This window comes from Portunus trituberculatus, chromosome 43 (assembly GCF_017591435.1).
Source record: "Portunus trituberculatus isolate SZX2019 chromosome 43, ASM1759143v1, whole genome shotgun sequence".
NCBI classification, from domain to species: Eukaryota; Metazoa; Arthropoda; class Malacostraca; order Decapoda; family Portunidae; genus Portunus; species Portunus trituberculatus.
Genome location: NC_059297.1, coordinates 17201690 through 17220111, shown reverse-complemented (window position 1 = coordinate 17220111; position 18422 = coordinate 17201690). Strand labels below are relative to the sequence as shown.

Below are 18422 nucleotides of genomic sequence, written 5' to 3'. Positions count from 1 at the left end.
TGTGTGTGTGTGTGTGTGTGTGTGTGTGTGTGTGTGTGTGTGTGTGTGTGTGTGTGTGTGTGTGTGTGTGTGTGAGAGAGAGAGAGAGAGAGAGAGAGAGAGAGAGAGAGAGAGAGAGAGAGAGAGAGAGATAATTGTTTCGTAGGTAAAGACAATTTTAAGATAGGGATATCATGTGGTTTTTGTTTATGATTAGTATCTTTTTGTTGTGTGACTAATTTCAAGTGGATAGAACATAATAACCCCTTTCTCTCTCTCTCTCTCTCTCTCTCTCTCTCTCTCTCTCTCTCTCTCTCTCTCTCTCTCTCTCCCTGGCTCACCTGTCCTTCTGTCTTCCCTAAGGTATACTCACCTGTCACGCTACTCTCTCTTCAGTACATTAACCTGTCTTACTTCTTCTCAATCACAGTGACGTCGCTTCCTTGCTTCCACCTCCTTCACTTGTTCTCTCTCTCTCTCTCTCTCTCTCTCTCTCTCTCTCTCTCTCTCTCTCTCTCTCTCTACGCCCTTCTCCTCCTCCTCCTCCTCTTCTTATTATTATCAATACTATTAAAGCTGCTGCTACTACTGTTGCTACTATTACCAGTCAATAAGATACAGCTGTGACAAGGACAAGGCAGGCTTGTTGTTTATTCTGATGTCTCATTCGTCTACTTTTCGCCCGTGTACCTCAAGTGTCTTAATTGATATGTTGAGTTACATAGCCTCTTTAAATTGGTGTTTTCTTGTGTGATTTGATGTTTTTGCATGGTTCTACTGGATTTGTTTGATTTATGTCGTGTACATGTGTTTTTTTGTTTTTATTTCGTTTTCCTGCATACTGATACTTGCATTACGTTATTGTGCGTTTTCATTTAATTCTATGTGTTATTCTTCGGGCTGGTGAGGGCATTATTGATCTGTAGTGAAGGTCAGTGCTTTGTTCTATATTTCTTACATCTGCGGTATTTATGTTGGTAAATACCAAGCGGTTCGAGGCAGAAGAGCGCTCGTAATAAACAGCCGATAGCATCACAGTTTTCTCTTGTTTCGGTCTGAGAACATCTTAAAGCCGCCCATTTGTATTTGCATTTGTTTTGTGTTCCTTAAGTTGGCGCCATTTCAAGCAGACGAAACTCTTTGAGCTATTTCGTATCCAACACTTGCGCTGTGAAATAACCCACAGACTTTTTTCAATTTTTCAATTCTATCTTGGTGTAATGAGCACACTTGTGTACTGAAGTGATCAGAGGAGTTAGATTAAGTACATTATTGCTTATCGTCTGAATTTGTGGCGGCCAAACGTTTATAGCGACGTAGCTTTTTGATCCTACCTTTCCTGAACCTATCTGGAGATGAAAGTTTACCGCAGATTTTTGGAAATTCTTCGACATCATTTTGTTTTCCTTTTACTGCTCGTGTCCAGTGTGTTCTCCCATCTGAAAATGTTCTTCAGTATCTTCTTCTCTCTGTAAATCTAATTCAGTACAAGTTCCACCCCCGCAGACCTTCCCTTAGGTATTCTTTCCTTTACTGACCATCTCCATTAAACTATGTCCTATATTGATCTACAAGGTGCTTTCCCATCTCTACATCTTTCTAAGACGTCCTCTCCTCTACTGATAGTATATAAAGAGTTCTTCCTCTCTTGATTTCCTCCAATGAGTTCTCTCTGCCAATCTCTCCTAAGCTCGAGGCCACACAGTGTAATTACTTTTATCGCCTCTCCGGAATATTGGACGGACTTTTGCCGAACGCGAAGCAATTTTTCTTGATGTCATCCTCCCGCGTCCGTTCGGCTGAAGCTCCAACAAAAGGCCTGCTCTTCGCTCTATTGACCTGTGTCACTTACTGCAGCCCCGCAGGACGCCTGCAGCTTGCATGAAGGAAAGCGGCGACTGACTTATTCGTCACCGAACATGATAAAGCGAGAGTAAGATAACGTGAAATATAAAGTTAACTTTAATTGCTGCCAAGACAACGGATAAATAAAGAGCAAACAAACTTTGTTGAGGAAAATGAGAGAGAGAGAGAGAGAGAGAGAGAGAGAGAGAGAGAGAGAGAGAGAGAGAGAGAGAGAGAGAGAGAGAGAGAGAGAGAGAGAGAGAGAGAGAGAGAGAGAGAGAGAGAGAGAGAGAGAGAGAGAGAACTAGTTATCAGAAAAGATTCCCTGTGATGTTTCATCATAATCTTCGAACTTTACAGGGTCTTATACTGCATGCCAGTACAATAATAGAAAGATTAACAGACAAAAATATCCAACGAAACGGACAGGTTGTCAGCAGACAAGGAGGAAGACAGGTAGACATACAGATAGACAAACAGCGGTCAGTAATGTATACTGTTTAGGTAGACTTAAGAACGTGAAAAAAAGAGAAACAAGAACATAAGGGCATAAGAAAATAAAAATTCTGCAAAAAGCAAATTAACCTACACAAATCTCCTGAGCAATTGTGTTCTCAAACGCTTTGTCCTTACGTCATGACTGTTTCCAAAGGTCAAGGATATGATTAGTCTAGTTCTGGTGGGTGTTTTCCTACCGCCAATGCAAAATTTTAATCAGAGTATCACTAGAATCATGAAAACACATTTGAGAATCATAATAACTCCTAATAGAAGTTTTTCTTTTATATAATGGCCAATAGCGCCTGTAGGCATACTTGCAAAGTATGGGAAGCGCTGTTCACCTTCTACCTATTGGTGGCGCCGGCAATTTTATTTAAAGTGTTCCCATATAAGGGCCCATATCACCACCCAAGCGCATCTTTCGTGTAACCACCTAGAACCTGGGTATCATGGTGACATGTAGGCAACTTTAAACACTCGACATATGACAAAGTTTCAAGGCGGTATGTGGTGGGATTCCAACCTATACGCATGGACGTCTGTCTGCCCGATCCCACGCTCACCACCTTATCCAGTACGCTACCGCCTCCCTATGACTGACTAGAACCAGTTAAAAGCAGCCAAGATAGAGATAAGATGCTGTTTAAGGAAAAGGGACATCAAAATACACAGTTATAAAAGTCCTATGTGCTGCCCTTCGTCGTCTTTCTAGCAGCCGCCTCGCCGCACCTCGTCTCACCTATTATGAGAGGAAAGGAAGCTAGTTTGAGATGAATGCTTCGTTTACTTGCCGCAGGTAATGTGAGAGGAGCAAGGGCGGGCAGGGAAGTAATTGCGTGAAGGGTGATATGCATATTAATGGCCACAGGGATGCACGCGTAACAGAAACAATTTGACAATCTATAAACAAGGTCACTCGACTAATTTCTCTTTCATTCCCATGCACCACAAGGCAATTAAGAGAGAATTCCATTTTATGATCGGCAATATCGTTACTCTCTCTCTCTCTCTCTCTCTCTCTCTCTCTCTCTCTCTCTCTTTCTTTCTTTCTTCTTTGGCACACCATTCCCACAAGCACATGCACAGCTCAAGTTCTATATTTTTCGTATGCTTTTATTTCATTAACTTTTACAGATTTTCCTTTAAATATTCATTGAATTTTTCATTGCTTCTATTTATGTTTCAGCAACTGAGTGCTATTTGAATATACTGTTCATAATTATTATAATATTATTAGTAATATTATTATTATTATTATTATTATTATTATTATTATTATTATTATTATTATTATTATTATTATTATTATTATTATCATTATTATTATTATCATCATTACTAATATTACCATTATCATTAATATTGTCTTTATTAATAATCATTATTATTACTATAAACTACTACTACTACTACTACTACTACTACTACTACTACTACTACTACTACTATTACTACTACTATTACTACTACTATTATAATTATTAACATTTCACACACACACACACACACACACACACACACACACACACACACACACACACACACACACACACGTCCTGATAGCGCAATGGTTATCCCGCTCAATTCACAGTTGGGACGCCTCAGGTTCGAATCCAAGGTAAGAGGTCTCTGTCTCTCTCTCTCTCTTATTCAGTACACCTTACCAATACAAGTGTCAACCATTATCTTTATACTTTCATCTCTTTCACTGGTAATCTGAGACTCTTATCTATTATTCCTCCTTATGACTTGAAAACTTTGATAAAAGGAATATCACGGCACTTTAGAGATTTTATAAATAGTGCTGTCGGGCATCTTCACTGATCCTTTCATCACGATATGCAGGGATTCATAGCACTAAAACCAATGTATGAAATCTGTATAATCATCTGAAAGAAAGGAGGTGATAAAAAGAATGGATTTTGCAATTTCTAGCCAGTGCAATGCTTCGAGGTGGCCGTAGAACCCAAAAAAGATTTCGCAAAGATGCAATATATATATATATATATATATATATATATATATATATATATATATATATATATATATATATATATATATATATATATATATATATATATATATATATATATATATATATATATATATATATATATATATATATATATATATATATATATATATATATATATATATATATATATATATATATATATATATATATATATATATATATATATATATATATATATATATATATATATATATATATATATATATATATATATATATATATATATATATATATATATATATATATATATATATATCAGCACAAGTTATCTCCAAACGAAAGACTCCCCAGCATTCTCTTTATGAGTCACAGCATAACACCAATCTCTGCTAAGTACTCGTGTTTCCTGCAAACTTTCCAGTCTCATCGCTTCGCATCTTGACTGGTCTTTCTCTGTGTTCCTCCTACAGCCCTACAGCCCCTCAGCGCCCAGTTAGTCAGTCTTCTGCTTCAGCTCGCTCCTCCTTGTTTTCCCTGAAACTTCCTTAATCACTGTTGTGAGTTGGGGTTTATTGCCTCATTTTCAGCTCCATCCACTTTTTGTTTGAAACTTCTTTGTTTTTTCTTTCTATTTTCTACGTGCTTTGTTTCCATAGATGATCTTTTTAAGAGCTTATTAACGCCATTCTATCTGTTGAAACCCTGAATGATTCTTAATTTCTGTATCTATATCTGTTGAAAAGTGAATTTCTTTTTCGATGTTTCGAGGTATATATTACACGTTTTGTTTTTCAATAAGGTATTTGTAACGTATCACTGACGGTATGATATACGTAAAGCAAATGGCAGTGTACCCCGCCGTCAGGCTTTCACGGTGTAATAATGAAGTAGTTTTCATATTTACTTATTTAATTTCATTCACTTATTAATCTTTTACCAAGGAGAGTCGGACTATAGATTAACGGTGATGATAATGGATAGTAATGACCGTTTTTTTTATGATAACTACCACAACAAACAGTGAGTCACACAGGTTGTCAAGTCAGAAGTAGTTCGATGCATATAATAAAATCAGGAGGCTCAAATTTACCACCCACGTTACTCGACTGTATGCTAATGCAAACTTGAACGTAAAGAGCATAGCAGGAACGGAAAAAAGAAAGGCAGGCCCTCACTTCATGTCCCATTTTTTTTTTTTTTTTAGAATATGGTGTGAAGATCTGATCACGTATTTTTCATCAGTCTTCCTTTTTCAGGCTCTGTTCTGATTTAATCTTTGGTTTCCATTGTCCTTTTTCTTCTCTTCCAGGTCAAGTCTGGAGCGACTGTGAGCAACGAATTCCTAACTGCGTGGGTGAGAACTGCGTGAAGTAAGTTGTTTTTTCATTCCCTTTTCATTATTTTTTTCTTTTTACTCCTCCTTCTCCTTCTCCTCTTCCTTATTTTCCTCCTTCTTCTCCTCCTCCTCCTCCTCCTTATCTTCCTCTTCCTCCTTGTCTTTGTCCACCTTTTTATCCATCTCCTCCTACTATTGCGGCAACAACAGCAACAACAATAATAACAACAGTAGCAACAACTACATGAACAACAACAAAGACAAAATTAATAACAACAACATCAAAACAACAACTACTATGTACATAACAAATCCCACGTCATAAATATGAGAGAGAGAGAGAGAGAGAGAGAGAGAGAGAGAGAGAGAGAGAGAGAGAGAGAGAGAGAGAGAGAGAGAGAGAGAGAGAGAGAGATTCTGTTTAAGTCATCTGCAGCCTCCCTGTTCCAGATGCACATTATGAGCGCCTCAGCCTCTCATTACCAGCGAGAATTCTCATACAAGTGAAGGTTAATGCGGAAGACAACAATAAAATCTCCTCCCATGCGAGCCAGTGCGAGCCAGCGTGGGCCTCGCGTCAGACATCTGGTTAATGAGCATGTTGTCCCCTTGAGGTGCCTGCGTCTGCTACACGTAGGAAACTTACGAGAGAAGAGAGAGAGAGAGAGAGAGAGAGAGAGAGAGAGAGAGAGAGAGAGAGAGAGAGAGAGAGAGAGAGAGAGAATAGCTGTGAAATGGGTGTGTGTGTGTGTGTGTGTGTGTGTGTGTGTGTGTGTGTGTGTGTGTGTGTGTGTGTGTGTGTGTGTGTGTATCGAGGGACCGAGATTGTTAACAGATCTGAACTCCGAAACTGCCTTTGGTTTGATGGGTGTGGTGTTTGTGGGCCGATAGCTGGACTGGACGAGGATTGTAATGGTAGTGGTGGTGGTGGAAGTATTAAAGTGTGAAGTATTATTATTTGTGTGTGTGTGTGTGTGTGTGTGTGTGTGTGTGTGTGTGTGTGTAACGGAGCGGTGTAATTGTAGTGATAGTGGAGGTTGTGGTGGTAGTAACAACAACAGTCATAGTAGTGGTGTTAATAGTGGCGATGAATTTTACGTGTTGTTGCTCTCGCTGGTATGGTGGTAGTAATAGTGGTGGCGGTGGTGGTGGTGTTGGTGGGCCGCGGGGATATTGGTGGTGGTGGCAGGAATGGGTGTGGGGACTGTGGGCGGTATAGGGGGAGGGAGTGTTTGCTGGTAGTGATGGTGATGGATACTGTGTGATATATGATCGAAGACACGTGTTAATTAGAGGTGGGGAGTGACCGCCATTCTTTTGTGCAGTGATGTCGTTTATCGTAGGTGTCAGTGTTGTCAGTGGTAGTGGTAATGTTGGTGGTGGTGGTGGTGGATTGATTCTTTAACCCCTTCAATACTAGAACGCATTTCTACTTTGAGTTTTGGATATGATTAGACGATTTTATTGATATTAAGAAAGGTCTATGGAGGTCAGAAGATTAATGGCCACAGCCTTCACTATCTTCAATCCCTACATGAGTTTCTGAAGCTGTATAGAATCACCAAATAGTAACCAGAATGAATAGAAAAACGAGTCATGGTACTGAAGGGGTTAACCTCCCAGTGATGTAGTAGTTATCATTCTTCTACTGTTCTTACTCTTAGTCGTCGTTCTCTGCTACTAGGTCCCGTCACCACTTAAACTATGACTATCAATAGTAGTATAGTATAGTAGCATCAGTAACAGTAGTGATAGTAATAGTGGTGGTATATACTTGATTTAATACTGATGTAATAATATCCAATGGTAATGGTAACTATACTATTCATTCCATCATCATCATTCTTTTCTCCATCATCCTGTCTTTATTCCTCATTCCTTCTTTTTTTTCATCCACTCAATGTCCCCAGCCAGCGTTATATTCCACTGTTCACTGCTTTTAACTTTTTAGTCTTTTCTTTACCAATGTTTTCTTTTATCTTTCTAATATGTCTTCAATCTTTCACTATTAGCGGTCACGCAGGACGTCCCATTTCAACGTCATCATGACTTTTGTTCAGTCTTTTTTCCTCTCCTCCATCTCTTTCAGTTTCTCTGATATATCATTTATCTTTCATCAATAACAGTCTCTCTGGACTAGTCACTCCCTTATATACTCGTCTCTCTCTCTCTCTCTCTCTCTCTCTCTCTCTCTCTCTCTCTCTCTCTCTCTTTCCACTGTCCTACATCCTCTTTCCAGTCCATCTTTCTAATATATCTTTTATATCTCACTAATAGCGATAATGGCAGACTTCTCACAACATTGTTCACTTCCTTGCCTCTCTTGTCACACACTCTCTCTTTCCTCTTTCTATTCTGCTTCTGCCCACACCCGCCTGCCAGTCCTCCCCGCTATCACACCCATCCCCGTGCTTTAAGAGATTCTCCACCACGAGACGACACGGTACTATCACAGAGCCTGGCGTGGCAGCAGACCAATTTGTGCTGGTGCCCGGGGATAGACGATACTGTGCGGTCAATATGAGAGGCTGGGCTAGTGCGGTGTGGAGGCAACAGCGAGCGTGAGTTGGGGGTGGTGGTGATGGTGACTGCGTAACCTCCTCATCATTACCACTCCCTCTTGTTTCTTTTTCGTTTTCCCTCTCTGGTTTTTCATTTTTATTTCATCTTTATTTAAACGTGTTAGTAATTTTAAATTTTTCTTAAGCGTTTGATTATTTTTTTGTTTTGCTTTTATCTTTTCTTAGTTTTAATGACTTTATTTATTTATACGAGTTTTCCTTCTTGTTGTGATTTTTGTTTCAATTATTGTCTTCTCTTTCCTGGGTTACGAATTTGCTTTTTCACTTTTCCTTTATAGGTTTCATTATTTTTATTCTATTTATTCTTACATTCTTCATCCAGTCTCACTTATTCGTTTTCTTTTGAATGTTATTCTTTTTAATCTTCGCCTCCCATCCCCCCCCTTTATTTCTTATCTCTCTTACTTTTGTGCTTTTATTTCCATTTTTCTGCTTTCTTCGTTTCAAGATTTTGTTTTCTTTTCATCCATATAACGATTCAACTATCCATTCATTCATATATTCATCCACACACACACACACACACACACACACACACACACACACAGCTACAAATCAATCAATCACCACATTCACTACTGCATTTCACTCTATTCCCTTGCCATTCTCCCCACTCGATAAGACACACACACACACACACACACACACACACACACACACACACACACACACACACACACACACACACACACACACACACACACCATTCCTTTCTTTTCCTCTCTTCCATAAAGGTCCCGATAAGAGAGAGCGAAAAGAAAGAAAGAAAAAAACAATGCAGATCCCAAAACCCAAAAAAACTAGAGAGAGAGAGAGAGAGAGAGAGAGAGAGAGAGAGAGAGAGAGAGAGAGAGAGAGAGAGAAAGGTGATGATGGTTTTCTTCTCTGCAGGAAAGTGGAGTGTCTGAATGGAAGCTGCGGAGTTGACGGTGCGTGTGAATGCCTTCCCTGCTACTCCGGGCCGACCTGCGCCACATACGGTGAGTGGTGAAGGAGAGAAAGAGTGGCAGAGGGAAGGAACGTGCAAGGCAAATGTGCAAAGTTCAGTGAGAGAGAGAGAGAGAGAGAGAGAGAGAGAGAGAGAGAGAGAGAGAGAGAGAGAGAGAGAGAGAGAGAGAGAGAGAGAGAGAGAGAGAGAGAGTATAATTAGTCTTGCTTCCTCTCCTGCGTTTCAGATGACAAGTACGGCCCAAGGTTCGCCATACGACAAAACACAATCGTCGTTAATCCGGAGCATAAAGGTAAGATGCATTTCTATTTACAGTTTCCTTCCTAGATGCACACACACACACACACACACACACCTGGAAGAGTCACAAATATTTGCTAGAAATTAAGTTTCGTTCTGTTTGGACTTTTAATTTAATCATATGTTACTAGTTTGCCTTTTTATCTGGTTTTGAATTGGAGTTGGTGTGTGTGTGTGTGTGTGTGTGTGTGTGTGTGTGTGTGTGTGTGTGTGTGTGTGTGTGTGTGTGTGTGTGTGTGTGTGTGTGTGTGTGTGTGTGTGTGTGTGTGTGTGTGTGTGTGTGTGTGTGTGTGTGTGTGTGTGTGTGTGTGTGCACGAGCGCGCGAGCATATATATATATAGCACACACACACACACACACACACACACACACACACACACACACACACACACACACACACACACACACACACACACACACACACACACACACACTGAAGAATGCGACCTGTTTTACAATATAGAGGGAAATAAAAGACGAGGAGACTGCAAATGCCACAAAGGAATTCACGTCGTGGGAATACATGTGGCTTGACGCGCGCCCGAATCTGTCTGTGACACTGGAATGGAAATACGGACGTCAAGAATATTGAGCAGAAATATGAGGAATGGAAGGGAGTCGTGTTTCCTAACAGGAGGACGGGGATGAGGGGAAGAGTGAAGTGTTCAGGTTTAAAGAATTTTCATTTCAGTTTCAGATTTAAGATTCTTTATTCCATTACATTATCTACGTGGCTGTTAATTACATAATACAAGAGTATAATGAAGCTATATATATGATTATCTTCGAAAAAGAGAAAAGTTCTTAGAACAAACTTAAAAGCGGACGCGTTGTGAGCTTCATTGATGGTGGTGGGGAGTGCTCTACAGCCTGGTGGCAACACAGTCAGAACCTCTAGTGACACTATTTGTAATATCTCTTATAGAGCTGAAACAGAAAAAAAAAAATAAATAAAGCATTCAGGATATGATCTCCGTAAAACTTATATTGTTGTATGAAGTTAAGTATGTACATTTTCTTTAATGTTCACAGGCTCAGTTTTACAGGGAAGGTTGGAATGAACATCAGGGGTATGGTGAGAAATGGTTAGATCAGAGTGTGCTCGAAGGAGATCTTGTAAATGATTAAAAGTCCTCTCACCGATAACGAAGAGGACATTATTGAGTTCCTGTACTTTGTCATTTACCTTATCAAAGTTAACACTGTTACATTCTTTTCCTTTTGACTATTACTTCGATTACTTTTCAATATCTCTACAATCAATAATCTCGCTGTGATAATATTTTCGTATTAATCATCATCTATTTTTAAAGGATCTGTTGCTTTTTATATTGTCGTGGTAGAAAAGTGCTTTATTTCTCATCTTTAGCCTTCATTACTAAGACGCATTTTTACCATGAGTTTGGGTATAATTAGACAACTTTTTTTTTTTTTTATATTAGGAAGGGTCTAAGAGGTCAGAAGATCCATGACCAGAATCTTCACTATCTTAATCCCTACATAAGTTTTTGAGGCTGTATAAAATTACTAAATATTAACCAGAATGAATATGAAAACACGTCGTAGCACTGAAAGGGTTAGGTCTACTTTTCACTTCATTACTGTCTTTAACGGCTTCTCGCAAGTTATCATTAGTCCATAACATCGGTGGTCCTTTAACAATTTTCGTTTCTAAAGAACAACGAGGAGGAGGGTGAGGAGAAAAACGGAGTGAAGGAAAACGAGAAAGAAAAAGGACTAATCCGAGGAGAAAATAGCAAGAAACACACCAGAACAGTTTTACTCGCAACACTCCCGCTCCACGCTCTCAAGTTTGAATCTGCAGTGTGATGCTTTTCGTTCATTGAGTCAACTTTCAGGTGTTCCGATACATTATAAGATGTTAGTATAACTTAATCTCTACGCTTATGGCTCAGAGGGAAGGAAGACAACAGCATCGATGATGAAAATAATTATAGATATGTATACTTGACCTTAAATTCATCCATTAACCTATCCCTTTTACTTTATTTTTTGAATGATGCACCTCATAGAAAACTATATTAAAAAAGAAAACATTCTGGATTGTATAGAAGTAGTATGTACTATATCAAGTGAGAATATTTCTGCAGCTGTGGCCCTGTATTTCGCATGTGCTAGTGCTCGTTTTTTTTTTTTTTTTTTTTTACGTAGGGAAGAGGGCCAGCCAAGGGCAAAAAAAAAAAAGTTAAAAAAGGCCCACTTGAGCGCTGGCTCTCCAAAGAGTGCAAAATGTGCCAAAACCGTCAGCCAGAATTAGGGGAGCAAATGCCTCGATACCTCCCTCTTAAAAGAAGACAAGTTGTAGGAATTCGGAAATACAGGTGCAGGGAGGGAGTTCCAGAGTTTACCAGTGAAAGGGATGAATGATTGAGAGTACTGGTGAATTCTTGCATTAGAGAGTTGGACAGAATAGGGATGAGAGGAAGAAGAAAGCCTTGTGCAGCGTGGCCGCAGGAGGGGAAGCATGCAGTTAGCAAGATCAGTAGAACAGTTACCATGAAAATAGCGATAAAATATAGAAAGGGATGCAACATTTCGGCGGTGAGAAAGAGACTGAAGACAGTTAGTCAGAAGAGGGGAGTTGATGAGACGAAGAGCTTTCGATTCCACCCTATCAAGCAAAGCTGTGTGACTGGAACCCCCCCAAACATGCGAAGAGTACTCCATACAGGGACGGATAAGGCCCTTATACAGAGTAAGCAGTTGGAGGGGCGAGAAAAACTGTCGGAGACGCCTCAGAACACCTAATTTCATAGAAGCTGTTTTAGCAAGAGATGAGATGTGAAGTTTCCAGTTAAGATTATGAGCAAAGGACAGACCGAGGATATTCATTGTGGAAGAGGAGAGACAGTTGAGTGTCATTGAAGAAGAGGATAGTTGTCTGGAAGGTTGTGTCGAGTTGATAGATGGAGGAATTGAGTTTTGAGGCATTGAAAACTACTAGATTTTCTCTGCCCCAATCGGAAATCTTAGAAAGATCGGAAGTCAGGCGTTCCGTGGCGTCCCGCGTGATCTGTTGATTTCCTGAAGGGTTGGACGTCTCTGAAAGAACGTGGAAAGATGTAGGGTGGTATCATCAGCGTAGGAGTGGATAGGGCAAGAAGTTTGGTTAAGAAGGTCATTAATGAATAATAGAAAGAGATTGGGTGACAGGACAGAACCCTGAGGAACACCACTATTAATAGGTTTAGGAGAAGAACAGTAGCCGTCTACCACAGCAGCAATAGAGCGGTCGGAAAGGAAACTTGAGATAAAGTTGCAGAGAGAAGGATAGAAGCCGTAGGAGGGCAGTTTTGAAATCAAAGCTTTATGCCAGACTCTATCAAAAGCTTTTGATATGTCTAACGCAACAGCAAAAGTTTCACCGAAATCTCTAAAAGAGGATGACCAAGACTCAGTAAGGAAAGCCAGAAGATCACCAGTAGAGCGACCTTGACGGAAGCCATACTGGCGATCAGACAGAAGATTGTGAAGTGACAGATGTTTGAGAATCTTCCTATTCAGGATAGATTAAAAACTTTAGACAAGCAAGAGATTAAAGCTATAGGACGGTAGTTTGAGGGGTTAGAACGGTCACCCTTTTAGGAACAGGCTGAATGTAGGCGAACTTCCAGCAGGAAGGAAAGGTAGAAGTCGATAGACAAAGTTGGAAGAGTTTGGCCAGGCAAGGTGCAAGCACAGAAGCACAGTTTTTGAGAACAATAGGAGGGACCCCATCAGGTCCATAAGCCTTCCGAGGGTTTAGGCCAGCAAGGGCATGGAAAACATCATTACGAAGAATTTTGATTGTAGACATGAAATAGTCAGAGGGAGGAGGAGAGGGAAGGACAAGCCCAGAATCGTCCAAGGTGGAGTTGTGAGCAAAGGTTTGAGAAAAGAGTTCAGCTTTAGAGACAGAAGAGATGGCAGTGGTGCCATCAGGATGAAATAAAGGAGGGAAAGATGAAGAAGTGAAGTTATTTGAGATGTTTTTGGCTAGATGCCAGAAGTCACGAGGAGAGTTTGAGTTTGAAAGATTTTGACATTTTCTATTTATGAAAGAGTGTTTGGCAAGTTGAAGAACAGACTTGGCATGATTCCGGGCAGAGATATAAAGTGCATGAGATTCAGGAGATGGAAGGCTCAAGTACCTTTTGTGGGCAACCTCTCTATCATGTATAGCACGAGAACAGGCTGAGTTAAACGAAGGTTTAGAAGGTTTAGGTTGAGAAAAAGAATGAGGAATGTACGCCTCCATGCCAGACACTAACACCTCTGTTATGCGTTCAGCACAAAGAGATGGGTCTCTGACACGGAAGCAATAATCATTCCAGGGAAAATCAGCATAATACCTCCTCAGGTCCCCCAACTTGCAGAGGCAAAACGCCAGAGGCACCTTCGCTCTGGAGGATCCTGCAGAGAGATTGGAGAAATAGGACAAGATACAGAAATGAGATTGTGATCGGAGGAGCCCAACGGAGATGAAAGGGTGACAGCATAAGCAGAAGGTTTAGAGGTGAGGAAGAAATCAAGAATGTTGGGCGTGTCTCCAAGACGGTCAGGAATACGAGTAGGGTGATGCACCAGTTGCTCTAGGTCATGGAGGATAGCAAAGTTGAAGGCTAGTTCACCAGGGTGGTCAGTGAAGGGAGAGGAAAGCCAAAGCTGGTGGTGAACATTGAAATCTCCAAGAATGGAAATCTCAGCGAAAGGGTAGAGGGACAGAATGTGCTCCACTTTAGAAGTTAAGTAGTCGAAGAATTTACTATAGTCAGAAGAGTTAGGGAGAGATAAACAGCACAGATGAATTTAGTTTGAGAGTGACTGTTAAGTCGTAGCCAGATGGTGGAAAATTCGGAAAACTCAAGAGCGTGGGCACGAGAGCAAGTTAAGTCGTTGCGCACATAGACGCAACATTCAGCTTTGGAATGAAAATGAGAATAGAGAAAGTAGGAGGAACAGAGAAGGGCTACTGTCAGTTGCCTCAGACAGCTGTGTTTCGGTGAGGAAAAGAAGATGAGGTTTAGTAGAGGAGAGGTGATGTTCCACAGATTGAAAATTAGATCTAAGACCGCGAATGTTGCAGAAGTTAATGTAGAAAAAGTTGAGGGAGGTGTCAAGGCATTTGTGGTCTTCAACAGGAGAGGTGTCCGACCTGGGGACATTTTTGGTCCCCTCCCCAGATGGGGGACTCCGAGGCATTTATTTCTGGTCTCATTTTTCTTTTAAATTTTGATTTGGAGTGAAGGTATATGTGTGGTAAGTGCATGTAGTTTCGTGTGAAGAAGGAGAGTTGTCATTAGAGGGTAGGCTGTGACTGCCCCCTTGAGTTGTGAGACACAAAGGGAAACATTCAGCGAGATCACAACTAGCTTTAATGGAAGGTTCACAGCTACCCCTGAACTAGTGCTATTAGATCTCACTGGGAGTAAGTTATTGTTACGTGTAGGTGTGTGTGTGTGTGTGTGTGTGTGTGTGTGTGTGTGTGTGTGTGTGTGTGTGTGTGTGTGTGTGTGTGTGTGTGTGTGTGTGTGTGTTTCACATATCTAAGAGACTCCCCAAAGTCAGAAAGTGGGGCAAAAAAAAAAAAAAGAAAAAAAATATATCCTCCTCCCAAAGTCAGAGAAGTGTAAAAAAAAAAAAAAAAAAGAGAGAAAAGTGGGCAATCAAATTTCTGGTGTGTGTGTGTGTGTGTGTGTGTGTGTGTGTGTGTGTGTGTGTGTGTGTGTGTGTGTGTGTGTGTGTGTGTGTGTGTGTGTTCGGGCGAAACAGGCTGAGTGGCATGAAGGACACAGTGTCATGGGAGGGTGTGAGCAGTGAAGGCATGCACGCGATGTTGGGATAAATTTTGTTGCCCGTACAAATGATAATAAAAAAAAAAAAAATGTCAGTCAGCATTGAGGCATAAAGAACCTATTTGTCAAAAGCCCAGTAAAAAACCACAGGATATGGACAGAAGAATGTGTCTATCTATCCATATATTCATCTATCTATCTGTCTATCTTTATCTAAAAACGTCATTCACCATCGTGTTGGCAGTTAGTGATGGTCTACAGGTCTACACGCAATCAGACAAATGACTCTTCCTAATGGCGCAGCTAAACCGGAAATAGGTAACAGTCTTCATCAGACTATTTCATTTGAGGAATCAACTACGGACAACTGTGTCATCTTTATTTGTGGCACATTTCTCAAGATAAAGAGATGATTATTAGTGACACACACACACACACACACACACACACACACACACACACACACGGGAATCGAACCTCGGTCCTCTGGCTGGCTTCACAAGCCAGAGGACCGGGTTCATTCCCCGGCCGGGTGGAGATATTTGGGTGTGTCTCCTTTCACGTGTAGCCCCTGTTCACCTAGCAGTGAGTAGGTACGGGATGTAAATCGAGGAGTTGTGACCTTGTTGTCCCGGTGTGCGGTGTGTGCCTGGTCTCAGGCCTATCCCAAGATCGGAAATAATGAGCTGAGCTCGTTCCGTAGGGTAACGTCTGGCTGTCTCGTCAGAGACTGCAGCAGATCATACAGTGAAACACACACGAGCGCTACATACGTACATAAACATTCGTGATTTTCATATTCGTAAAAAAAAAAAAAAAAAATGACAGTATATTGTGAATGATTTACCAGGTCACATTTTATTAGAAGGTGTCTGAAAATAATTCTTCCAAAGTCGTGAAATCATGAATGTCTCTAATGTACCGGGATAGTGGACAATCCTGTACTAAAATACAAGTTGTTCTGCTTGCAACATCACCATATACGCCCCCAACACACACACACACACACACACACACACACACACACACACACACACACACGCCATCCTGTCCTCTCAATATGCAGGAAAGAAGAGAACCCGAGCTGAACAGAGGCAACCAATTTGATTCCCACAATGTAGCACCATCACGACCACGCTTTGTCTCCCCACACGCGAGGCACCTATCTGCCCGCACCAACCTTCATGGCGGGATACTCATGCTCATGGTCAAAGCTCCAGTGACATATTGCACGTACTTCCACTGTGTTTGGCAATTCCTCCTCAGTCCCAATTCCTCTGATTTGCTAAGCGTCTATATAGTCAGATTCCGAAAGGTGATTAAGGAGACTGTCAGCTTACCAGAGGATTAAATATTAAGTTCCTATCCTCAAACGTTTCAGTGCTGCATTGTATTTAATAACTTGTAGCCAATAATCTCTTGTGGATGTTGCTGGAGTTTTCAAGTGTTTGTATCATCCTCGTAATAGTTTAGTAAGGATTCTACACTTTCATGTCCAATCCTCCGATCGACTGTTACTTAAATTATTCTGGACATTTACGATACTATTACTCAAAGATGCACATTCCTTACTTAAGTGCACTTTGAAATTTGGTTTAATGTATAACGAAAAAAAAAAGAAAAAAAACTGATAAAATATTATTCAGCATTACTAATAAAGCATGTGGTCATTATGCTGATATCAAGTGACTACAGCAACGTGGTGAGAACTGTCACGAAAACTCTCTCTGGTGCTCTGGAATATTTATATGAATAAAACAAATGGCTGACGTTCTAACTAATTGCGTAATTACATTTCGAGGCAATAATGCATCGCACACTGCGCTGTTTCCTGTTTGAAAAGAAAATGATTATTTTTACTTTAATTACCTACGCATCATTTTGACATTCTTAATCATTGCAAGATAATTTTTCCATTAATCATTTACAACATTTTAGATAATTTCATACCCTAGTCTTTAAAAAAAAAGTACTGTAACCTAAATAAGAAAAACCAAGCTTTAAAGTTCGATTTCTGTCCCATGCAAAAACTGGATTTAGACAGAAGTCTGAATTAGAATAAAAGATGGCAATAGGAGAAGGCTTGTAAAACACGTCACGGGTGGCTTCCTCTAGAAACCCCTTACACAGTGGCCAAGTCGCTCACGTCTGCAGAACTAAAACTAGCTGTGAAGGAAAGTGTTTCCACTTCCACAAGATTTTTTTCTTATATTCACAAGTCCACCGCTGAACAAAGACCTCTACAAACTTTTTTGCCTAATTCTTAGTTTCAAGGTTTTCTGCCTCGCTTTCCCTCCATCTCTCTTTGCATCAGACGCTGGCCATCATTCAACACAGCCATAAAATATTCACTGGGTATAACTAAACACCATCTTCACCACCACCACTATCACGATCATCACCACAACCACCACTAACACCAACATTAACCTCCATGATTCTACTACAGATTTAATGTCACACCCAGTCTTCCCTACTCATTTTCATCGACTACCTGTCCAATCCAGGCCATTCCAGCAGAACTTACGTAATCTCTTCTCACACTTAGGTACAGAATAACAGCATAAACGGCTCAGCGCTACACACACACACACACACACACACACACACACACAAAGCATCCACCTACCATGATAAGCAGAGCAGCTCATCATCCGGTTTGAGTGCGTCAGGCTGCGACACACCTGTATTAGTGCCATCATTTACGCCCAAATTAATTAAGGCTCGGCTGTAATGCGCCTATCACACCTGTAAATAAATAAATCAGTCCCCAATTACGACTGAATCCAATAAACACACACACACACACACACACACACACACACACACACACACACACACACACACACACACACACACACACACACACACACGTTCCCTCTCACTGCCTCCTCTGAGGACAAATAATACGTTTCGTCGTGATTCAATTTTCTAAGGAAAACCAAAACGTCTGAAGTGAATAGATTAAACGATTTAAAGAATAAAAATGAAACTTACCGTACTGGAAGGGGCTGTGTTAAAGCGGACGGTGTGATGCAAGGACAGGAAGTTTGATTAATTTTCCCTAGGAGACAATGAACCTCATTCTAAAACGCTTTAGTGTGACCGAAATCGTTTAATCGTAGTGTGAGAGTAAAGCGTTTCTGAATACGCTCCAGT

The 18422-nt window shown here is 40.6% G+C and overlaps 2 protein-coding genes across 3 annotated transcripts in view; one reads left to right on the top strand and one right to left on the bottom strand.

Annotated features, from left to right (window-relative positions):
* LOC123517958 (gamma-tubulin complex component 4-like) overlaps positions 1–18422 on the bottom strand; it is a 153945-nt gene that overhangs the window by 44711 nt on the left and 90812 nt on the right. The window lies entirely within an intron of this gene.
* The window catches only part of LOC123517990, a 34291-nt gene that overhangs the window by 6429 nt on the left and 9440 nt on the right, over positions 1–18422 (top strand). The window contains exons 2-4 of the mRNA XM_045278492.1: positions 5610–5670; positions 9110–9198; positions 9394–9459. Of these exons, the coding sequence (XP_045134427.1) occupies positions 5610–5670; positions 9110–9198; positions 9394–9459 (216 nt within the window). The remainder of the gene's footprint in view (positions 1–5609; positions 5671–9109; positions 9199–9393; positions 9460–18422) is intronic.